The sequence below is a fragment of the Tachypleus tridentatus genome, chromosome 9 (assembly GCF_004210375.1).
Source record: "Tachypleus tridentatus isolate NWPU-2018 chromosome 9, ASM421037v1, whole genome shotgun sequence".
Classification (NCBI taxonomy): Eukaryota; Metazoa; Arthropoda; class Merostomata; order Xiphosura; family Limulidae; genus Tachypleus; species Tachypleus tridentatus.
This window is the reverse complement of record NC_134833.1, coordinates 5,354,171-5,381,262: the sequence shown is the minus strand read 5'-3', so window position 1 is coordinate 5,381,262 and position 27,092 is coordinate 5,354,171. Positions and strand designations below refer to the sequence as shown.

The window sequence follows — 27,092 nt, the reverse complement described above, 5'->3', positions numbered from 1 at the left end:
AAAGGTATGTTTAATGAACTTCACAAAAGCGACTAACTTTAAATGTTAAAATGTAATTCTGACATATTCCTTTCCTTCACTTCTTTATATTGGTTATAATTGTCAATTGTTTTGGTGATTTGGGTGTTAAAAATGATTTGTGACACAACATTTGAAACTTTGATAGTCTGTGACACAACAATAGGAGCTATGACAGTCTGTGACAAGATTAAAACCCTTAACAGTTTGGGACACAACATTGGGAACTTTGAGAGTTTGTGACACAATATTAGAAACTTTGACAGTCTGTAACATGTACATAATGTTTCAACCACAAAAAGGTTTAAAGTTCTGGGTGTCAACATTATTTGTTTATTGAGGTTAATATGTTATTAATCTGTATTTTCAGAAGTGGTTTCCATAAACAGATTATTCTGTCACACCTCTTCATTATGAGTTAATTCATCAACAGGCATTACAAGATGAAGTTTTTAACGTGATTAAATAGAATATATTTTATTCACTTGTCCTAAAGTCAGCTCTTCAAATTCTACAAATAAAGGTTCCATAAATATCCCTTCCACAAACAACGATACATATATTATTATAATTTAAATAAAGAAATAATAACAAAAAAACCATATCACAGACAATGCTTTAAATACGATAGCAAACGGAGTTTAGGAAAATAATAAATAGCTTGTAATTACCATGGTAATCATCTCGATTTCCATAATTTGAAGTTCCGTAATCATAATAAATAGCTTGTAATTACCATGGTAATCATCTCGATTTCCATAATTTGAAGATTCCGTACCTTTCTGTACTTATCTATTGTTCTCGCTTACAAACGTTTTCCAATTCACAAAATTATAAACTAAAGGCAGGAAGTTAGACGTGAAAATCTCTATGTTATCACGTGACTTCTGACTTCATTACTAGATCATTGATTTCATGAAAGTATCAACATATTAAACACCACATAATCTTTAAAGTTTTCTCAGATTTTGTCTTTAAAAATAAAACATTTTTATCATATTTTGTTTTCTATAACACCAAAGACGAGTTTAACTCTTCGTGGCACAAGCGTCACTTTTAGAAACTGCAGCGCGAGCACAGTTACCGATAAGATAAAATCCAAATATCAAATTAGGGTCCTTCCAAACAACCACCTCACAAGTTAAGTTCCCACACGAATCACAGCGGTATAGACACGAAACTTTAAAATACGAATCACAGCGGCATACACTTTAAAAATAGACAATGAATTTTGTTCAACAACAACAACGGAACTAAACTCTCAGCCACTCTCTTCAACAAATATAAATCCAGGGGCGCAGGAACTAGGAGGGAGGTAACAACCGAAGTGCGGGGTGGGGTCTTCTCCCGTACTGATGGTGAAATATTAGTTTAATAATTTACTTTTTGATTTGTTTATTTTCAACTCTTTGTGTTAAGCTTGAAGCAAGAATTAAATAACTGATGTTGTATTCAGATATTTGATGATGGCGGATTTGTTTTAGTGGTAGATTTCAAAATAACAACTGAAGGAGTGATTTATATCATATACAGATGTTATAACAACGGTATTCAATACCATCGTTATAAAAGCTTTTCCACAATCATATTTATGCTAACTACGTAATGCTATTATCTAAACAATATTTTGTGTGTACAAATTTCACACACATGTTCTGTGCCACTAGCATACCCCTCAAAGACTCAGCGATAAATCTGTTGTGTTTACAACGTTATAATTCTGGTTTGATACCCGTGGCGGACAGGGCAAAGATAGCTCACCGTACAGCTTTGGGCTTGAAAGATACTAACAAAAAATTAATAAATGTAATAGTCCTTCCTAATTACCGTATTAGCACTGGTCTATCGTCCTGGCAAGCCAAATTCGAGTCCACTAGATTTAACTAAAACAGAAATAGAGGTATGCTTCTTTGTTAAATATAAAACGAAGATTGATAGGTTTTACTGTTGAGGTTCTTTATTAAGGAATGCGTTATCGGCAGACATATCATTAATCGGTTTTTAATCACCTGTTCATGAAACGTTTCATTATTATTTAAGACTAAGGTAGGTATATTAATATGTAATATGTATTGTAGGTATATTAATATGTAATATGTAGGATTATAGACGGACTTTTCCCTACCTTACAAATAGAAGCCTTTAGAGCAAATAAAAGTATTTTAACGTAGAGAAAAGTCCGTCTATAATTCTAAAGAAACGTTTCACTTCAAGTCTGAATGCCATATTCCAGTCATATAAAAGTCCGTCTATAATTCTAAAGAAACGTTTCACTTCAAGTCTAAATGTCATGTTCCAGTCATATAAAAGTCCGTCTATAATTCTAAAGAAACGTTTCACTTCAAGTCTGAATGTCATGTTCCAGTCATATAAAAGTCCGTCTATAATTCTAAAGAAACGTTTCACTTCAAGTCTGAATGTCATGTTCCAGTCATATAAAAGTCCGTCTATAATTCTAAAGAAACGTTTCACTTCAAGTCTGAATGTCATATTTCAGTCATATCACGATTCATCCCAGGTATTAATTCATCACATTATCTGCATATACTGCTGCCACTAAAATTATTGTCCCATATACCAGGGTCTCTAGATTTAAATTAGTTCTATTGCTTTGATGATATTGTGAGAAAACGTGTATATAAGAATTAGAAATTCCATCGAAGACAGACAGTTCTTTAGAAGAAACCAAACGGAGAAGACAAGGTACTTCTTAGGACATTAGATACGGCAAAATAATCCTTCAGGATATGAGCCCAATGAACAAAAATAGGAAGTCCTTTAGGACAAGACAAAAAGGGAAAAGAGAGAAGGCCCCTTAAAATGTGAGACGAAATAGAGTTGACAAACATTGAGTTAATGAAACGTTGTTTAAGTTATATCATGTTGATGTTTCGATAACTGTTGAAATATTTTATATTTCATTCATTAAGTTGTCCACGATCTGTGTTCTGCGTAGAATAAAACTCATTCTTTTCCAAATTTACTCAGGAAGATATCGAATTTGAATTTAAACTTGTCAATAAATTTGTCCAAAATGTCAAACGTTTTCAAAACTTAAACTGTCAGCGAGAACAACTTAAAAGTTGAAAACAAAGATATCACAACTTAAAAGTTGAAAACAAAGATATCACAACTTAAAAGTTGAAAACAAGGATATCACAACTTAAAAGTTGAAAACAAGGATATCACAACTTAAAAGTTGAAAACAAAGATACCACAACTTAAAACTTGAAAACAAAGATATCACAACTTAAAAGTTGAAAACAAGGATATCACAACTTAAAAGTTGAAAACAAAGATACCACAACCCAAAAACTTGAAAACAAAGATATCACAACTTAAAACTTGAAAACAAGGATACCACAACTTAAAACTTGAAAACAAAGATATCATAACTTAAAACTTGAAAACAAAGATATCACAACTTAAAACTTGAAAACAAAGATATCACAACTTAAAACTTGAAAACAAAGATATCACAACTTAAAACTTGAAAACAAATATATCACAACTTAAAACTTGAAAACAAAGATATCACAACTTAAATCTTGAAAACAAAGATACCACAACCCAAAAACTTGAAAACAAAGATATCACAACTTAAAACTTGAAAACAAGGATACCACAACTTAAAACTTGAAAACAAAGATATCATAACTTAAAACTTGAAAACAAAGATATCACAACTTAAAACTTGAAAACAAAGATATCACAACTTAAAACTTGAAAACAAAGATATCACAACTTAAAACTTGAAAACAAATATATCACAACTTAAAACTTGAAAACAAAGATATCACAACTTAAATCTTGAAAACAAAGATATCACAACTTAAAACTTGAAAACAAAGATATCACAACTTAAAACTTGAAAACAAATATATCACAACTTAAAACTTGAAAACAAAGATATCACAACTTAAATCTTGAAAACAAAGGTATCACAACCCAAAAACTTGAAAACAAAGATATCACAACCCAAAAACTTGAAAACAAAGATATCACAACTTAAAACTAAAAAAAAAAATATATCACAACCCAATTCTTATGTTCATTTCAGTTTTTCAAACAAACGGACATCAAGTGTACAAGGTTTGTTTATAAGATATGGTACTCAACAAACACTGGAAAAACAAAACAGTAAACACACAAGTGGGCTAAACCATCTGAAATATTCATCTGTTCTTATGTTATGGCGAACTTTTAAAATTAAGAAGGAAGCTGTGTAAACAGAAAAGGTCCAATCTCGAAGGTCATCCAAGTTTCATGAGTGTTGACAAAAAAAATCGTCACCATGTTGGCTATTACATAACACCTATTAATTTCTCTTTATCAGTGGTATATAAATAAAACACATCAGTAACTATGTAAATCGAAACATCAACTAGGAAAACACCTAAATTACCTACTCCTTCTGTGTCAGGACTAAATCAAACTCCATATGAATAAACTAGGGACGCAGTAACACTCTTTGCCTTGAAGTGAAATACGGAAGTGCCGAGTCAGGACTAAAGTAAACTCTGTATGAATAACCTAGCGGCACCCTCATGGATGTGAAATAATGTACGTGTTGGGAGTAGAGACTAGACTGTTTGAAGGAACGAAGGGTGCTGGGGACACAGTAGCACCCCTGAACATGTGAAATAGGGGTGTTCTGTGTCTGAAACATAGACTAGATTCTACATGACGGTTTGATTGTGTTGTGGCTGGAAGCAGACTTTACAAACGACATAGAGTAATAAATTAGGTAATACGTTATGTAAAACAAACTGTCTTCATCTCTGTTTACTCTACGTTGTTACACGCTACTCTAGTCCAAGTTTTTTCTTTATGAACTCTGCAACCAGTTCTTGTGGTCGGTGCTGCCACTCTTCCAAAATATCTCTAGCAACATTCACCTGGTCACCATGGAGACGATTTAGCAACGTCACACAAATTACTGCACCTGTAAATCAAAAGAAAAATAAATAATAGAGCTCATTTTAGATGTGTGCACGTGGTCACCATGGAAACATCTTATCGGATATCACTTGAGAAGATAGAATTAATATATACATAGTTTACATGATCTTAACGTTTTATTATATCAAAACACGAAAACATAAAAATCACGTAGAAAAACGTCCGTCACATATATTGCACTTACGTTTAACGTTTTACTAATAAAGGAATAATTACACAAGTTATTTATAAATGAATAATTATACTAAGTAGTGGTAAAGGAATAATTACACTAGTTATTGATAAAGGAATTACTATACTACGTACTAATAAAAGAACAATTACACTAGGTACTAATAAACAAATAACTACTCAAGGTATTGATAAAGAAATAATGACACTAGGTACTAATAAAAGAACAATTACACTAGGTAATGATAAAGGAATTATTACACTAAGTACAAATGAAGAAATAATAATACTTGGTACTAATAAAACAATAATTACACTAGGTACTAATAAAAGAATAAATACACTTGGTACTAATAAAGGAATAATTACACTAGTTGTTGGTAAAGAAATAATTACACTAGATACGAAGAAAGGAATAATTACACCAGGTACTGATAAAGAAATAATTGCACTGGTTATTGATAAAGAAATAATTACACTAGGTGGTGATAAAGGAATTATTACACTAGTTGTTGGTAAAGTAATAATTACACTTGGTGGTGATAAAGGAATTATTACACTAGTTGTTGGTAAAGGAATAATTACACTAGGTGGTGATAAAGGAATTATTACACTAGTTGTTGGTAAAGGAATAATTACACTTGTTATTGATAAAGAGATAATTACACTAGGTAGTGATAAAGGAATTATTACACTAGTTATTGGTAAAGGAATAATTACACTTGTTATTGATAAAGAAATAATTACACTAGGTGGTGATAAAGGAATTATTACACTAGTTGTTGGTAAAGGAATAATTACACTTGTTATTGATAAAGAGATAATTACACTAGGTAGTGATAAAGGAATTATTATACTAGTTATTGGTAAAGGAATAATTACACTTGTTATTGATAAAGAAATAATTACACTAGGTGGTGATAAAGGAATTATTACACTAGTTGTTGGTAAAGGAATAATTACACTAGGTGGTGATAAAGGAATTATTACACTAGTTGTTGGTAAAGGAATAATTACACTTGTTATTGATAAAGAGATAATTACACTAGGTAGTGATAAAGGAATTATTACACTAGGTACTAATAAAAGAATAAATACACTTGGTACTAATAAAAAATAAATACATTTGGTACTAATAAAAGAATAAATACACTAGTACTACTAAAGAAATAATTACATTGAATAAACATTGATTATTCATATAAACTGTTGCGTTTGAAAAACATATCTTGCTAGTGTGTCTATGAAATAATTAGTAATAATTCATTGAAACCATTACGTTTGAAATAACATTTGCAGGTGGGGATAAAGAGCAAATAGTAATATTTTCATGAACTATTTATTACCTTTGATGCCAGCGTAGTTACACATTGCAGCAAAAGCCAGGGATTCCATTTCCATATTTACAATACCTTGTTCTTCTAAGTGCTGAAGATATTCTATCTTGTTTTCTTCCTCAAAATGACAGAAGGCGCCATCTAGACGGCCTTGACCTGTCGAGAAGACAAGAAATTACAGGTACATGAAAGAAAGAGAGGTCACTTTCATGTTTAAAATGTAGAAATTATAGAAATAATTGAAATGTTTAATATTGTTGTTTTGTGTTCAACAAACATACGTCATAGTTGTCTCGTTTACACTGGATACCGGGTACAGCACTCAAACTAATCCCTCTACATAATATAGAGAACTCTGGGTACCGGGTACAGCACTCAAACTAGTCCCTCTACATAATATAGATAACTCTGGATACCGGGTACAGCACTCAAACTAATCCCTCTACATGACATAGAGAACTCTGGATACCGGGTACAACACTCAAACTAATCCCTCTACATAATATAGAGAACTCTGGGTACCGGGTACAGCACTCAAACTAATCCCTCTACATGACATAGAGAACTCTAGGTACCGGGTACAGCACTCAAACTAATCCCTCTACATAATATAGATAACTCTGGATACCGGGTACAGCACTCAAACTAATCCCTCTACATAATATAGAGAACTCTGGGTACCGGTACAGCATTCAAACTAATCCCTCTACATGATATAGAGAACTGTGGGTACCGGGTACAGCACTCAAACTAATCCCTCTGCATAATATAGAGAACTCTGGGTACCGGGTACAGCACTCAAACTAATCCCTCTACATAATATAGAGAAAGTTACTTGTTGGATTATCGAGATAAGATAAAAAATAGTGTATCTTGTTATAATATTTTTACTTGATATTAACCAGATATAATAATGTTACTTGGTGTGGACCTTATATAATATTTTTTCTTAGTTTTAACCAGTTATAGTGTTGTTTGTTTGTGTTGAACAAGTTATGGTATTGTTATTTGGTAATAATGAGTTACAGTACTGTTGGTGTTGAACAAGTTATGGTATTGTTATTTGGTAATAATGAGTTACAGTACTGTTGGTGTTGAACAAGTTATGGTATTGTTATTTGGTAATAATGAGTTACAGTACTGTTTGTGTTGAACAAGTTATGGTATTGTTATTTGGTAATAATGAGTTACAGTACTGTTGGTGTTGAACAAGTTATGGTATTGTTATTTGGTAATAATGAGTTACAGTACTGTTTGTGTTGAACAAGTTATGGTATTGTTATTTGGTAATAATGAGTTACAGTACTGTTTGTGTTGAACAAGTTATGATATTATTATTTGGTAATAATGAGTTACAGTACTGTTTGTGTTGAACAAGTTATGGTATTGTTATTTGGTAATAATGAGTTACAGTACTGTTGGTGTTGAACAAGTTATGGTATTGTTATTTGGTAATAATGAGTTACAGTACTGTTTGTGTTGAACAAGTTATGGTATTGTTATTTGGTAATAATGAGTTACAGTACTGTTTGTGTTGAACAAGTTATGGTATTGTTATTTGGTAATAATGAGTTACAGTACTGTTTGTGTTGAACAAGTTATGGTATTGTTATTTGGTAATAATGAGTTACAGTACTGTTGGTGTTGAACAAGTTATGGTATTGTTATTTGGTAATAATGAGTTACAGTACTGTTTGTGTTGAACAAGTTATGGTATTGTTATTTGGTAATAATGAGTTACAGTACTGTTTGTGTTGAACAAGTTATGGTATTGTTATTTGGTAATAATGAGTTACAGTACTGTTGGTGTTGAACAAGTTATGGTATTGTTATTTGGTAATAATGAGTTACAGTACTGTTTCTTGTTGTCCATCTCTACACATTTGAGAAAGTTGTGAATTGTGTTGTTTGATGATTGGTAAGAAATGACACGAAACTTGAGTATGACCTATATAGAGATTCAGACACATAAAACTCTTTAACCCGAGGCTTTCTGAAAGCGGACTTTGAGTTATTTTTTTATTACTTTATTTTAAGACTTTTGTCTCACATGATGAAGTTGTAATGTATGTAGTGGCACATTTTTAATGTAAAGGTGAAACATTTAGGGTCACAGGAAGATTAGTTCTCATATTTAACAACGTTATTCAGTTTACTAAAACTAAATTAATAAACTTAAAGACTCTCGAAGAATAAATAAAAATAAATGTAATATTTTCCTTTAGACGACTTAAGAAAACTATGTTTACAAACTATCTTAAGAAAACTGTGTTTGTGGAGACATTATAAGAAACCTATATTTACAGACATGTCTAAGAAAACTATATTTATAGAGATATGTTAACAAAAATATGTATGTAGGCATGTTTTAATAAACTTTATTAAATGACTCAGGTTCTACTATGTCTGTTTATAGTTTAGTGTGATAAGTTTACTTCAGAATTCTTTCAATTTTCAAAGATATGTGCCGAGTAACGGTTAGAGGGCGCTAGTGGTCTAAAGTCAGATTCCACATAGTTTATTAATTCTCACGGCAACATTAGTTTAAAACGTGATAAGAGAAGGACTGATGACAGGAAGAAGGCACTAAGACCTCTGACAGATTTGACCGGTAGAGGTCAAAGCTTTACCCTAGCAACGTTTTATAACAGACGGTGATGATACATACTATCATTAAAGAATGTATCAGATAACAACTGTAACCATAGGAATTCGCCAAGATAATCATTGGTCGAGATCAGAAGATAGTCATTTATGAGAGTTAAAGTTAATGGACTGGATGTATTAGTGTCTGTTACTGACACCAGGGTTTATCGCTTCCGGTGTTGATATATCACTTGTATTAGATCAGTGGTTCCCAACATTTTTTATGCCCCGCACCCATAAAAGAAATTTGATATGTTCTCGCACCCCTCACAGTAATTATTTATTTAAGAATAAAGGTGAAGGTGGCCAAAACAAATTTTATCTCGCACCCCCTGGAACGCTATCTCGCACCCCCTGGGAACCACTGTATTAGATTTTTTTTTTGAAGAGCGAAACAGATGAATGAGATTTTTACTCAGTACTGCTGAAGTTACATCGTTGTGGTCAGTATATTCATGATATGTTAAAAACACGTAGGTTCAAAAAACCTTGATAAAACTGAGATAGAAACCCTGAAGTTACGTCGTTGTGGTCAGTATATTCATGATGTGTTAAAAACACGTAGGTTCAAAAAACCTTGATAAAACTGAGATAGAAACCCTGAAGTTACGTCGTTGGGGTCAGTATATTCATGATGTGTTAAAAACACGTAGGTTCAAAAAACCTTGATAAAACTGAGATAGAAACCCTTATAATCCGATCGAAAGGTGGACCTTTCTTCTTCGTTCTATGTTGTAGACTACAGAGTGCAGAGTTCTTATCATGATCCACGGCACGTGAACGTTTTAATTACGTCACGACAATACAAGTTGCAACGTTAATTATCCTTTATGTGACTTCAGTTTAGGGTCTACCGACAGATTAACTGACTGACCACACGCTACTTGTATTGTATTATGGTGCGAGTGATTGAAACAGGTGACCTTTACAGGCGTCCACTTTAGAGGAAATTAATTCCACTTTGAAGACGTTGCCACTTTTAAAAATGATTGTTTATTTGTTTTGAATTTTGCGCAAAGCTACACGAGGGCTATCTGCGCAAGTCGTCCCTAATTTAGCAGTGTAAGACTAGAAGGAAGGCAGCTAGTCATCACCACCCACCCCAACTCTTGAGCTACTCTTTTACCAACGAATAGTGGGATTGACTGTCACGTTATAACGCCCCCCACGGCTGAAATGGCGGGCATGTTTGGTGCGACCGGGGTTCGAACCCGCGACCCTCGGATTATGAGTCGAACGCCTTAACACGCTTGGCCATGCCGGGCCCTTTTAACAAGTAATACTTACAATCAGAAGTTAAAGCTTAATGAAACTTCCGAATTTTAAACAGAAATAAAGCATCAACTTGTAAAAACTGTGTTTGAAGCAGCTTACGGTTGTTCTGCATAAGATACAGAATGAGTTGTTTGTACTGTGAGAGTGAAGTCTGTAGGCTTAACATTATAAGCCTTTAGATTTATCGTTGAATTACCTTCAACCCAGAAAAGTGACAACAAACTCTAAACCGAAAGTAACAGTTGATTTTAAACCAAAAGGTGAACAGTTCAGTCTGAACTATAAGATTAATACTTGGTATTAACCAAAAGGCTAATAGTTGAGCCTAAACCAGAAGATTAGTAATCCAGTTTAAACCAGAATGTCAGCAGTCGAATCTGAACCAGAAAGTTAAAAGTTGACCAACACACCCAGCTAACTTAGTAACTAGTACCAATGAAGAATTCTGTTCCATATTCATCTGTGTTTGGAAACAAAACAGTGTTTAATAAATTAGAATAAAGTGTATACTTCATTATTTTATTGGTTTTTAAATTAACTGAAATAAAACAAAGTTCGTCTCAAAATCTCACCTTCGTAAAAGTCGTACGTGCACATGGTTTTCCCTAAGACAGTTTTGTACTTAGTGAGTTTTTCGTCAGCTACTGACTTTAGCTCATGCGCAAGATGAGGGTCCAAAATGGCGGGCCTTTGGATGGTTTTACCAAGAACATGCTGCAAGAGAAATAAAACAAATAAATAGACTAATAAAACAAAAACATTAAAAATTATTTATGTGGTTATAGAGATAACTTATCGTGTTTAATGTTGTTTGATTTTGTTTAATGTAAATATGGCAAGTGTGTCAGTACTTACTGTTTAATGTAAAGATAACAAGTGTGTCAATATCCACTGTTTAATGTAAAGATAACAAGTGTGTCAATATCTACTGTTTAATGTAAAGATAACAAGAGTGTCAATATCTACTGTTTAATGTAAAGATACTAGTGTATCAATACTTACTGTTTAATGTATAGATAACTAGTGTGTCAATACTTACTGTTTAATGTAAAGATAACTAGTGTATCAATACTTACTGTTTAATGTAAAGATAACAAGTGTGTCAATACTTACTGTTTAATGTAAAGATAACAAGTGTGTCAAATCCACTGTTTAATGTAAAGATAACAAGTGTGTCAATATCTACTGTTTAATGTAAAGATACAAGTGTATCAATATCTACTGTTTAATGTAAAGATAACTAGTGTGTCAATACTTACTGTTTAATGTAAAGATAACTAGTGTGTCAATACTTACTGTTTAATGTAAAGATAACAAGTGTGTCAATACTTACTGTTTAATGTAAAGATAACAAGTGTGTCAAATCCACTGTTTAATGTAAAGATAACAAGTGTGTCAATATCTACTGTTTAATGTAAAGATAACAAGTGTGTCAATATCTACTGTTTAATGTAAAGATACTAGTGTATCAATACTTGCTGTTTAATGTATAGATAACTAGTGTGTCAATACTTACTGTTTAATGTAAAGATAACTAGTGTGTCAATACTTACTGTTTAATGTAAAGATAACAAGTGTGTCAATACTTACTGTTTAATGTATAGATAACTAGTGTGTCAATACTTACTGTTTAATGTAAAGATAACTAGTGTGTCAATACTTACTGTTTAATGTAAAGATAACAAGTGTGTCAATATCTACTGTTTAATGTAAAGATAACAAGTGTGTCAATATCTACTGTTTAATGTAAAGATACTAGTGTATCAATACTTGCTGTTTAATGTATAGATAACTAGTGTGTCAATACTTACTGTTTAATGTAAAGATAACTAGTGTGTCAATACTTACTGTTTAATGTATAGATAACTAGTGTGTCAATACTTACTGTTTAATGTATAGATAACTAGTGTGTCAATACTTACTGTTTAATGTATGGATAACTAGTGTGTCAATACTTACTGTTTAATGTAAAGATAACTAGTGTGTCAATACTTACTGTTTAATGTATAGATAACTAGTGTGTCAATACTTACTGTTTAATGTATGGATAACTAGTGTGTCAATACTTACTGTTTAATGTAAAGATAACTAGTGTGTCAATACTTACTGTTTAATGTATAGATAACTAGTGTGTCAGTACTCACTGTTTAATGTAAATATAACAAGTGTGTCAATACTTACTGTTTAATGTATAGATAACTAGTGTGTCAATACTTACTGTTTAATGTAAATATAACTAGTGTGTCAATACTTACTGTTTAATGTAAAGATAACAAGTGTGTCAATACTTACTGTTTAATGTAAAGATGACAGTGTGTCAATACTTACTGTTTAATGTAAAGATAACAAGTGTGTCAATACTTACTGTTTAATGTAAATATAACTAATGTGTCAATACTTACTGTTTAATGTAACAACAACTAGTGTGTCAGTACCTTTACAAAACTCCAATAATTTTTAGAAAGCTAGAGATGTGTCAAGAGATAGATTGATTGATGGACAAATAAAGAAATGTATGGGTGAGTTGATATATAGGTTAATGTATTAATAGACGAATAGAAATGTTTTGACAGATAAGTGTGTAGATAAACGGATAGATTGACGAATATTTTATCAAGTGAACTGTATTAATATTAATTATTTCTATTAAACAAGTTTGTAATTAATAAAAAATCGTACTGTTGTCAAGTGAAAGAGAGACAATTTATGAACAAGAATCGTCAATATTGGTCTTGCTGCTAAGTTTAGTAATAAAACTCCGATCTTCTTAGCTGTTGTGTTTCAGCGATGTTTGTCTCATTAAAATGTGATTTTAATTATTTCTTTGTTCTAAGTTCCTATCGGAGAAATCAGTCTAGTCAAATTATGAAAAACGAAAAATATCCGACGCGTGATTAACGAAATTATGAAGATGGATGCTACCAAGAAATATTTAGACCTTCCAAGTCTAAACTTACCGAGGTATAAACAATGGAGAATAGTTAACCAAGAAAACAAACGTGGCTATCAATGAATCAATCACTTACTAACTCAAGGTAAGTACGCATCATCCCATCAAACACTTCTTCTGTGATGACAAGACTGCCACTTGGTAGCCCTAATGAAATACTAGACATGTATTATCTTAAATAGAAACCAAATACTAACAATTAGACATGTTTAATTACTTATTAAATCAATATTTGGTTTTAAAAATCACGTATTGAACTGCACCTCAAAATAAGCACTAGTGTCGAAATAGATTGTTTCACAGACTAAATATCAGATAATAATAAAGTTAACATGGTCTGGTTTATTTATTATCACATAATAATGTTAACATGGTCTGGTTTATTTATTATCACATAATAATGTTAACATGGTCTGGTTTATTTATTATCACATAATAATGTTAACATAGTCTGGTGTATTTATTATCCAATAATAATAATGTTAACATGGTCTGGTTTATTTATTATCACATAATAATGTTAACATAGTCTGGTGTATTTATTATCACATAATAATGTTAACATAGTCTGGTGTATTCATTATCAGATAATAATAAAGTTAACATGGTCTGGTTTATTTATTATCACATAATAATGTTAACATAGTCTGGTGTATTCATTATCCAATAATAATAATGTTAACATGGTCTGGTTTATTTATTATCACACAATAATGTTAACATAGTCTGGTGTATTTATTATCACATAATAATGTTAACATGGTCTGGTTTATTTATTATCACATAATAAAGTTAACATGGTCTGGTTTATTTATTATCACATAATAATGTTAACATAGTCTGGTGTATTCATTATCCAATAATAATAATGTTAACATGGTCTGGTTTATTTATTATCACATAATAATGTTAACATAGTCTGGTGTATTCATTATCCAATAATAATAATGTTAACATGGTCTGGTTTATTTATTATCACATAATAATGTTAACATAGTCAGGTGTATTCATTATCCAATAATAATAATGTTAACATGGTCTGGTTTATTTATTATCACATAATAATGTTAACATAGTCTGGTGTATTTATTATCCAATAATAATAATGTTAACATGGTCTGGTTTATTTATTATCACATAATAATGTTAACATAGTCTGGTGTATTCATTATCCAATAATAATAATGTTAACATGGTCTGGTTTATTTATTATCACATAATAATGTTAACATAGTCAGGTGTATTCATTATCCAATAATAATAATGTTAACATGGTCTGTAGTATTGATTATCAGATAATAATGTTAACATGGTCTGGTTTATTTATTATCACATAATCATGTTAACATGGTCTGGTTTATTTATTATCACATAATAATGTTAACATAGTCTGGTGTATTCATTATCCAATAATAATAATGTTAACATGGTCTGGTGTATTTATTATCACATAATAATGTTAACATGATCTGGTGTATTCATTATCCAATAATAGTAAAGTTATCATTGTCTGGTTTATTTATTATCACATAATAATGTTAACATAGTCTGGTGTATTCATTATCAGATAATAATGTTAACATAGTCTGGTGTATTCATTATCCAATAATAATAATGTTAACATGGTCTGGTGTATTTATTATCACATAATAATGTTAACATGATCTGGTGTATTCATTATCACATAATAAAGTTAACATGGTCTGGTTTATTTATTATCACATAATAATGTTAACATGGTCTGGTTTATTTATTATCACATAATAATGTTAACATGGCCTGGTATATTGATTATCAGATAATAATGTTAACATGGTCTGGTGTATTCATTATCCAATAATAATAATGTTAACATGGTCTGGTTTATTTATTATCACATAATAAAGTTAACATGGTCTGGTTTATTTATTATCACATAATAATGTTAACATAGTCTGGTGTATTCATTATCCAATAATAATAATGTTAACATGGTCTGGTTTATTTATTATCACATGATAATGTTAACATAGTCTGGTGTATTCATTATCCAATAATAATGTTAACATGGTCTGGTTTATTTATTATCACATAATAATGTTAACATGGTCTGGTGTATTTATTATCACATAATAATGTTAACATGGTCTGGTATATTGATTATCAGATAATAATGTTAACATGGTCTGGTGTATTCATTATCCAATAATAATAATGTTAACATGGTCTGGTTTATTTATTATCACATAATAAAGTTAACATGGTCTGGTTTATTTATTATCACATAATAATGTTAACATAGTCTGGTGTATTCATTATCCAATAATAATAATGTTAACATGGTCTGGTTTATTTATTATCACATAATAATGTTAACATAGTCTGGTGTATTCATTATCCAATAATAATGTTAACATGGTCTGGTTTATTTATTATCACATAATAATGTTAACATGGTCTGGTTTATTTATTATCACATAATAATGTTAACATGGCCTGGTATATTGATTATCAGATAATAATGTTAACATGGTCTGGTGTATTCATTATCCAATAATAATAATGTTAACATGGTCTGGTTTATTTATTATCACATAATAATGTTAACATGGTCTGGTTTATTTATTATCACATAATAATGTTAACATAGTCTGGTGTATTCATTATCCAATAATAATAATGTTAACATGGTCTGGTTTATTTATTATCACATGATAATGTTAACATAGTCTGGTGTATTCATTATCCAATAATAATGTTAACATGGTCTGGTTTATTTATTATCACATAATAATGTTAACATGGTCTGGTGTATTTATTATCACATAATAATGTTAACATAGTCTGGTGTATTCATTATCAGATAATAATAAAGTTAACATGGTCTGGTTTATTTATTATCACATAATAATGTTAACATAGTCTGGTGTATTCATTATCAGATAATAATAAAGTTAACATGGTCTGTGGTATTGATTATCAGGTAGTAATGTTAACATAGTCTGGTGTATTCATTATCCAATAATAATAATGTTAACATGGCCTGGTGTATTGATTATCAGATAATAATGTTAACATGGCCTGGTATATTGATTATCAGATAATAATGTTAACATGGCCTGGTGTATTGATTATCAGATAATAATGTTAACATCGTCTGGTGTATTCATTATCCAATAATAATAATGTTAACATGGTCTGTGGTACTGATTATCAGATAATAATGTTAACATGGTCTGTGGTACTGATTATCAGATAATAATGTTAACATGGTCTGGTGTATTCATTATCCAATAATATTAATGTTAACATGGCCTGGTATATTGATTATCAGATAATAATGTTAACATGGTCTGGTGTATTCATTGTCCAATAATAATAATGTTAACATGGTCTGGTGTATTCATTATCCAATAATAATAATGTTAACATGGTCTGTGGTATTGATTATCAGATAATAATGTTAACATAGTCTGGTGTATTCATTATCCAATAATAATAATGCTAACCTGGCCTGGTGTATTGATTATCAGATAATAATGTTAACATAGTCTGGTGTATTCATTATCAAATATTAATAATGTTAACATGGTCTGTGGTATTGATTATCAAATATTAATAATGTTAACATGGTCTGTGGTATTGATTATCAGATAATAATGTTAACATGGTCTGTGGTATTGATTATCAGATAATAGTGTTAACATCGCCTGGTGTATTTATTATCAGATAATAATAATGTTAACAAGGTCTGGTGTATTAATAATCAAATAATAATGTGAACTTAATGATGTATTTATTATCAGATAAGAATCATAACACGTTCCTCTGTATTGATTAAAATAATAACGATACAATGACCTATAGTATTGATTATCAGATAATATTAATGATATAATGACCTGGTGTATTTATTATCAGACAGTAATATTAACTTGGTCTGGTATGTTGTTTATCAGATGAGAATGTTAACATGGTTTGATATTTTGTTTATCAGATAGTAATAATGTTAACATGGCCTGATATATTGATTATCAGATAATAATGTTAACCTGGTGTGGTGTATTGATTATCGGATAATAAAAATGTTAACATGGCCTGGTGTATTGATTATCAGATAATAATACTAACATGGAGGTCTATTGATTATCGGATAATAAAAATGTTAACATGGCCTGGTGTATTGATTATCAGATAATAATACTAACATGGAGGTGTATTGATTATCGGATAATAAAAATGTTAACATGGCCTGGTGTATTGATTATCAGATAATAATACTAACATGTAGGTGTATTGATTATCGGATAATAAAAATGTTAACATGGCCTGGTGTATTGATTATCAGATAATAATACTAACATGAAAGTGTATTGATTATCGGATAATAAAAATATTAACATGGCCTGGTGTATTGATTATCAGATAATAACACTAACATGGCCTTGTGTATCGATTATCAGACAATAATAATGTTAATATGGTCTGTTATATTGATTATCCGAGTTATAATAACGTTACATGGCCTGGTGTATTGTATGACCTATTGTCATTAGCATGACAAATTGTTAACAATAACGTATCTACTGTTTTCCTTTACACATTGTTACCATGGCCTTGGGGATGGCTTCCTTAACACGCTGTTAGCATGACAAATTGTTAACAATAACGTATCTATTGTTTTCCTTCACACATTGTTATCATGGCCTTGCGGATGGCTTCCTTAAAACGCTGTTAGCATGACAAATTGTTAACAATAACGTATCTATTATTTTCCTTCACATATTGTTACCATGGCCTTGGGGATGGCTTCCTTAACACGCTGTTAGCATGACAAATTGTTAACAATAAAGTATTTATTGTTTTCCTTCACACATTGTTACCGTGGCCTTGTATATAGCTTTCTTAACGCGTGTTAGCATGACAAATTGTTAACACTAACGTATCTATTGTTTTCCTTCACACATTGTTACCATGGCCTTGGGGATGGCTTCCTTAACACGCTGTTAGCATGACAAATTGTTAACAATAACGTATCTATTGTTTTCCTTCACACATTGTTACCATGGCCTTGCGGATGGCTTCCTTAAAACGCTGTTAGCATGACAAATTGTTAACAATAACGTATCTATTATTTTCCTTCACATATTGTTACCATGGCCTTGGGGATGGCTTCCTTAACACGCTGTTAGCATGACAAATTGTTAACAATAAAGTATTTATTGTTTTCCTTCACACATTGTTACCGTGGCCTTGTATATAGCTTTCTTAACGCGTGTTAGCATGACAAATTGTTAACACTAACGTATCTATTGTTTTCCTTCACACATTGTTACCATGGCCTTGGGGATGGCTTCCTTAACACGCTGTTAGCATGACAAATTTTTAACAATAACGTATCTATTATTTTCCTTCACACATTGTTACCATGGCCTTGGGGATGGCTTCCTTAACACGCTGTTAGCATGACAAATTGTTAACAATAGCGTATCTATTGTTTTCCTTTACACATTGTTACCATGGCCTTGCGGATGGCTTCCTTAACACGCTGTTAGCATGACAAATTGTTAACAATAACGTATTTATTGTTTTCCTTCACACATTGTTACCATGGCCTTGGGGATGGCTTCCTTAACACGCTGTTAGCATGACAAATTGTTAACAATAACGTATCTATTGTTTTCCTTCACACATTGTTACCATGGTTTTGGGGATGGCTTCCTTAACACGCTGTTAGCATGACAAATTGTTAACAATAACGTATTTATTGTTTTCCTTCACACATTGTTACCATGGCCTTGGGGATGGCTTCCTTAGCACGCTGTTAGCATGACAAATTGTTAACAATAAAGTATTTATTGTTTTCCTTCACACATTGTTACCATGGCCTTGGGGATGGCTTCCTTAACACGCTGTTAGCATGACAAATTGTTAACATTAACGTAACTATTGTTTTCCTTCACACATTGTTACCATGGCCTTGGGGATGGCTTCCTTAACACGCTGTTAGCATGACAAATTGTTAACAATAACGTATCTATTATTTTCCTTCACACGTTGTTACCATGGCCTTGGGGATGGCTTCCTTAACACGCTGTTGGCATGACAAATTGTTAACAATAACGTATCTATTGTTTTCCTTCACACATTGTTACCATGGCCTTTCGGATGGCTTCCTTAACACGCTGTTAGCATGACAAATTGTTAACATTAACGTATCTATTGTTTTCCTTCACACATTGTTACCATGGCCTTTCGGATGGCTTCCTTAACACGCTGTTAGCATGACAAATTGTTAACAATAACGTATTTATTGTTTTCCTTCACACATTGTTACCGTGGTTTTGGGGATGGCTTCCTTAACACGCTGTTAGCATGACAAATTGTTAACAATAACGTATTTATTATTTTCCTTCACACATTGTTACTGTGGCCTTGTATATAGCTTCCTTAACGCGTGTTAGCATGACAAATTGTTAACACTAACGTTTTTATGGTTTTCCTGAACACAGTGATTACTTTTCTTATTTTAAAATTCCAGTAGTATCACTGTGTGCGTGACTTGGTGAAGTATCACTTCATGGATGGCTTCACATAAACACATTGTGTGCGTGACTTGGTGTAGTATCACTTCATGGATGGCTTCCCATAAACACACTGTGTGCGTGACTTGGTGTATTATCACTTCATGGATGGCTTCACATAAACACATTGTGTGCGTGACTTGGTGTAGTATAACTTCATGGATGGCTTCCCATAAACACACTGTGTGCGTGACTTGGTGTAGTATCACTTCATGGATGGCTTCCCATAAACACACTGTGTGCGTGACTTGGTGTAGTATCACTCATGGATGACTTCCCATAAACACAGTGTGTGCGTGACTTGGTGTAGTATCATTTCATGGATGGCTTCCCAAACACACTGTGTGTGTAACTTGATGTAATGATTTCCATAAACACCTGCTTAGGATGACATTACTTTACTATACACATTATTAGTACAACATGATAGACTATCACACCTAAACACAGTGTTAGCATGACTTTGTGGATGGCTTTACTTAGAACAATGTTAGTATGAACATATGAATGGTTTCCCGTAAACGTATTGACAGGGGTGGTATTGCTTAACATAAAGTTAACTTTACTAAGTATATGACCTGATGGATGACTTTCTTTAACAGATTGTTAACATGATCTGATGGATGATTTTCTTTAACACATTGTTCACATGACCTGATGGATGACTTTCTTTAACACATTGTTCACATGACCTGATGGATGACTTTCTTTAACAGATTGTTAACATGATCTGATGGATGACTTTCTTTAACACATTGTTAACATGACCTGATGGATGACTTTCTTTAACACATTGTTCACATGACCTAATGGATAACTTTCTTTGACACATTGTTAACATGACCTGATGGATGACTTTCTTTGACACATTGTTCACATGACCTGATGGATGACTTTCTTTAACCTCGTTTTAATAAGTTAATGACATCTTATTTCCAAGAGTTGAATATTTGTCATTACCAACAAAGAAACAGAATAAACCCGACACGTAAAAATAAACTAAGTTGTAATTAGCAACTGGTTATAACAATAATAATAAATACCAGTTAATTAGTAGGTGGTAATAATAATAAATACCACTTAATTAGTAGGTGGTAATAATAATAAATACTATTTAATTAGTAGGTGGTAATAATAATAAATACCACTTAATTAGTAGGTGGTAATAATAATAAATACTATTTAATTAGTAGGTGGTAATAATAATAATAGGTAGTAATAATAATAAATACTATTTAATTAGTAGGTGGTAATAATAATAATAGGTAGTAATAATAATAAATACTATTTAATTAGTAGGTGGTAATAATAATAATAAAATAATAAATACCATTTAATTAGTAGGTGGTAATAATAATAAATACCACTTAATTAGTATGTGGTAATAATAATAAATACCACTTAATTAGTAGGTGGTAATAATAATAAATACCACTTAATTAGTAGGTGGTAATAATAATAAATACCACTTAATTAGTCGGTGGTAATAATAATAAATACCATTTAATTAGTAGGTGGTAATAATAATAAATACTATTTAATTAGTAGGTGGTAATAATAATAAATACTATTTAATTAGTAGGTGGTAATAATAATAAATACCACTTAATTAGAAGGTGGTAATAATAATAAAAGTACTTGAAAAATTAGTGTCTAATAATAATAAAATCATACTTGATTTAATTAGTAGTTGGTAATAACAATAATAAATATTACTTAACTTAATGTTTGATAATAATAATAATTACTCAACTTATTTAGAATCTGGTAAAAGATTGTAAAAGTAATTAACGTAGTTTCAACCGAAGCCTACTCTAGGTCACAATCGAATCCGAAGTCAGTTTGTTGGTTTGAACGTAATTGAACTGCATATTTTACCCGAATTAAAACACTTAACCGTAAATAAGGTCACCTTACCTATTCCACCACAAGTCCCGATACGAAAAAATGTTACGTCTTTACACTGGGCATGGTACATCAACTTAATAACCTCATGTAGCATGATGGATACAGAAGGAATGCCCATTCCATGCTTTGGAAAGATAAATAGAAGAAATGAAAAGTCTGTTGTAGCTGTATAAAACACAAACATAATGAATAACAAAAATAACTTGTTACAAAATGACACTAACATTTACAGGTAGTATATTTCATAAGTACAGTTTACAATGGTTCTGTATGTAGTAATATGTAAATCGATGTTATATGTATCAGATCATCCCTTAAGTAATATCTGATTTTAGATTCAAGAAAAGAGAAAGGATTTCAAACACTTTTAATGATATTTAATCAATAATGTATGTTCAATTATTATTAATTACTTCCTGCCAACGATTCACAAGCTTCTAAATGTCACTTCTGTAACATTCTTTGGGTTTGGAGGAAAAGAATGTAGAAAGGGTAGTTTTGACATCTTCATGTGTTCCAAGCTCTTTTCCATCAAGATAGTTCCGCAAACTTCGGAACAGCTGATAATCAGATGGGGCAAGGCCTGGAGAACAAGGAGGGTGTGAAAGTTTTTGCAGTCTAGCTCTTTGCAGTCTTTGCAGATGGGGCCGTGCATTATCCTGGTGTAACATAACACCTTTATGATTGATAAAAAGACCTCTTTTCTTTTAGTGCAACATTCAAGCGCTCTAACTGTTGACAATAGAAGTCTGATGTAATCGTTACGCTGAGTGGCAGAAATTCAAAGTGGATCACACCAACAATATCCCACCAAACGTTTAACAAGACTTTCCTAGGGTGGAGGTTCGTTTTGGACTATGCTTTAGCCAGTTTACCTGCACTAAGCCATTGTCTGTGGTGCCTAAGACTTTTATAAAATATCCATTTTTTTCATTTTCAGTCACTAATCTGTCTAAAAAAGATGAGTTACGTTCACGAGAGTGTGTAGAAGTGTAAATGATGAGTTACGTTCACGAGAGTGTGTAGAAGTGTAAATGATGAGTTACGTTCACGAGAGTGTGTAGAAGTGTAAATGATGAGTTACGTTCACGAGAGTGTGTAGAAGTGTAAATGATGAGTTACGTTCACGAGAGTGTGTAGAAGTGTAAAAGATGAGTTACGTTCACGAGAGTGTGTAGAAGTGTAAAAGATGAGTTACGTTCACGAGAGTGTGTAGAAGTGTAAAAGATGAGTTACGTTCACGAGAGTGTGTAGAAGTGTAAATGCCCACTTTTGCTCTGAGGTTAGTTTCGGTCAAATCATGGGGGGCCCATTTTCCAAGTTTTAACACCTTTCCCAGCTATTGCAGATAACAGTGAACTGTTGAATGGGTTGAATTAAGTTTCTTTACTAGTTCTTCAACTGTTACAGCACAATATTCAAGTGCAGCCAGCAGCAAGTCATCATTAAACTCAACAAGACGACCTGAATGTGGTGCATCACTTAAGCTGTAGTCACCTGATCTGAACTTCTGAAACCACCTTCGACATTTTCTTTCATTGAGAGACTCCGCACCATAAACACCTTGAATGTTTCGTGTAGTTTCTGCTGCACTATTGCCTTTATAAACTCATAAAGCATTATATGTCTAATGTGCTCCTCAGATACATCCATTTTAAAAAGGGTTTATTTTATTAATGATCTGAAAAAGTGGAGTTAAGTTAGTTTCTTTATTTATCTGAACATTGTTATACACGTCCTACTACATATTTTAGTCACTAAAACCTTCTACAAAGACAGAAATGATTATGCACTTTCGATATTAAATTTTCGGACATTACTTATGGGATGACCTGAAAGAACCCTTACATTTATTTAATAATATTATAGTTGTGGTGTTTATACTAATATTTACAACAGTTCTACATGTAGTAATTTTTCAAATGGTGTTGTATGTAATAACGTTGTGGTTGTGGTGTTTATAATAATGTTTACAACGGTTCGATATGTAGTAACGTTTAAAATAATGTTGTATGTTTTGAACTGGTTATCACGATTGATAAATGTCAGTTTCCAGATAATTCATGGGATAATTATTATTTATAACACATAATGGGAATTACAGATCAAGTATGTTGAACCAATACTTACACTGATTGATAGCACTGGGCCGACTTTAAACATCGAATAACGGTAGGAATGTCTGCTTATGTCTTCCAGGACTGTACCAGTTGGTAGTTTGATGTTCAATTCCTTCTGGATGAATCGTGCGAAACTCTCCATCCGTTTCGGTGTTCCTCCCATACACACAAACTGTCCAGAGAAAGTAGACATCTGTTTACTTTAGTTTCCTTGAAGAAACTCAAGATATCTTTAACTCAGAAGTAGTGGTTTATAATAAAAGGAGTTATTAAATATCTCAAGTATAAGTAATAAATAGCCACACCCACTATAAGTTCCGTGTAATAACTGCTGAAAGAGCGAGCAGGTAAGATGATGAAAGTTCGAACCCTCGGATTGTGAGTCCACCAACCATCATTTTGGTAAGAAAAACGAGCATATTTAATATTTACGTAACTGTTGTAAATTAGAAATAAGTAGAAGTTCAATTAGCCATGCACTCGTCTTCTGCTATATATACTTTGGTACATGATAATTTAACCCTTCTTATTTTAAAGTGAGATGTGACACAACATGCCCGTCAGACCTTACCATACTTACTTTAATGTTTCCAAACATTTCCTTCAGATCCTGGGTTCCACTACTCTGTGAGACGTGACACAACATGCCCGTCACACATTACCATACTTACTTTAATGTTTCCAAACATTTCCTTCAGGTCTTGGGTTCAACTACTCTGTGAGACGTGACACAACATGCCCGTCACACATTACCATACTTACTTTAATGTTTCCAAACATTTCCTTCAGATCCTGGGTTCAACTACTCTGTGAGACGTGACACAACATGCCCGTCAGACCTTACCATACTTACTTTAATGTCTCCAAACATTTCCTTCAGGTCCTGGGTTCCACTACTCAGTGAGATGTGATATAAAACGTCATCTTCCATCGAAGCGATGTTAGGATTTTTAATTATCATTCCATTAGGTTCATCACTGATAACAAAACCAAAAACATAGTTTCAATTTTTTCGAAAAAATAGCTGAAGAAAAGAAAAATATTTTAATTATATTTTAAGTCCTTTATCAATTTGACCCAAAGCTCTGTTTGAAATTTCAAAAGTTACCATGTAACGTAACAACACGCCATGAAGTACGACTTCCTAAACACGACACATGTCGCGACGTGATGTTAAAAAGTATTTTTATTTGTCAAGGTTCTTACATCGACACCTAACGGCGGAATCCAAAACACGTTTCTTTTCTATTTCTGGCATATCTTTCGATCATCGCGTGCTCATTTTTGCAAAACAGTCACTGGTCAGGTGCACAGTCCTATTTTACATGTAAAAACCCTAGTACCAATAAACATTTCAACATCATTCGTAAAAATTGGCTCAGAAATAACATCGGTTTCTATCTGTAGAAAATACACATAATAACAAGTAAACTCAACATGAAAGTTCCATCGAAAGAGCTTAATTGTAGGTAGAAGAAAAAAGATACAAAACAAGCACTGATTAACATGGAACAAAACGGATACAAGACAAGCACTGATTAACATGGAACAAAACAGATACAAGACAAGCACTGATTAACGTGGAACAAAACAGATACAAGACAAGCACTGATTAACGTGGAACAAAACAGATACAAGACAAGCACTGATTAACATGGAACAAAACAGATACAAGACAAGCACTGATTAACTTGGAACAAAACAGATACAAGACAAGCACTGATTAACATGGAACAAAACAGATACCAGACAAGCACTGATTAACATGGAACAAAACAGATACCACACAAGCACTCATTAACATGGAAAAAAACAGATACCAGACAAGCACTGATTAACATGGAACAAAACAGATACAAGACAAGCACTGATTAACATGGAACAAAATAGATACAAGACAGGCACTGATTAACATGGAACAAAACAGATACAAGACAAGCACTGATTAACATGGAACAAAACAGATACCAGACAAGCACTGATTAACATGGAAAAAAACAGATACCAGACAAGCACTGATTAACATGGAACAAAACAGATACAAGACAAGCACTGATTAACATGGAACAAAACAGATACCAGACAAGCACTGATTAACATGGAACAAAACAGATACCCCACAAGCACTCATTAACATGGAAAAAAACAGATACCAGACAAGCACTGATTAACATGGAACAAAACAGATACCAGACAAGCACTGATTAACATGGAACAAAACAGATACCAGACAAGCACTGATTAACATGGAACAAAACAGATACCACACAAGCACTCATTAACATGGAAAAAAACAGATACCAGACAAGCACTGATTAACATGGAACAAAACAGATACCAGACAAGCACTGATTAACATGGAACAAAACAGATACCAGACAAGCACTGATTAACATGGAACAAAACAGATACCACACAAGCACTCATTAACATGGAAAAAAACAGATACCAGACAAGCACTGATTAACATGGAACAAAACAGATACAAGACAAGCACTAATTAACATGGAACAAAATAGATACAAGACAGGCACTGATTAACATGGAAAAAAACAGATACCAGACAAGCACTGATTAACATGGAACAAAACAGATACAAGACAAGCACTGATTAACATGGAACAAAACAGATGATTAACATGGAACAAAACAGATACAAGACAAGCACTGATTAACATGGAACAAAACAGATACAAGACAAGCACTGATTAACATGGAAAAAACAGATACAGATACATGGAAAAAACAGATACCAGACAAGCACTGATTAACATGGAACAAATCAGATACAAGTCAAGCACTGATTAACATGGAACAAAACAGATACCAGACAAGCACTGATTAACGTGGAACAAAACAGATACAAAACAAGCACTGATTAACATGGAACAAAACAGATACCAGACAAGCACTGATTAACGTGGAAAAAAACAGATACCAGACAAGCACTGATTAACGTGGAAAAAAACAGATGCCAGACAAGCACTGATTAACATGGATCAAAACAGATACCACACAAGCACTCATTAACATGGAAAAAAACAGATACCAGACAAGCACTGATTAACATGGAACAAAACAGATACAAGACAAGCACTGATTAACATGGAACAAAATAGATACAAGACAGGCACTGATTAAC

At 32.1% G+C, this 27,092-nt stretch overlaps 1 protein-coding gene across 1 annotated transcript in view; it reads right to left on the bottom strand.

Annotated features, from left to right (window-relative positions):
* Nucleotides 1-738: 738 nt before the first annotated feature.
* Nucleotides 739-27,092, bottom strand: part of LOC143224700 (uridine phosphorylase 1-like) — a 32,786-nt gene continuing 6,432 nt past the window's right edge. The window contains exons 2-8 of the mRNA XM_076452911.1: nucleotides 24,804-24,927; nucleotides 23,961-24,122; nucleotides 21,840-21,954; nucleotides 13,436-13,506; nucleotides 10,982-11,123; nucleotides 6,498-6,644; nucleotides 739-4,963 (exon numbers count right to left, since the gene is read on the bottom strand). Coding sequence (XP_076309026.1) covers nucleotides 4,824-4,963; nucleotides 6,498-6,644; nucleotides 10,982-11,123; nucleotides 13,436-13,506; nucleotides 21,840-21,954; nucleotides 23,961-24,122; nucleotides 24,804-24,927 — 901 coding nt within the window. The 3' untranslated portion in view covers nucleotides 739-4,823. The remainder of the gene's footprint in view (nucleotides 4,964-6,497; nucleotides 6,645-10,981; nucleotides 11,124-13,435; nucleotides 13,507-21,839; nucleotides 21,955-23,960; nucleotides 24,123-24,803; nucleotides 24,928-27,092) is intronic.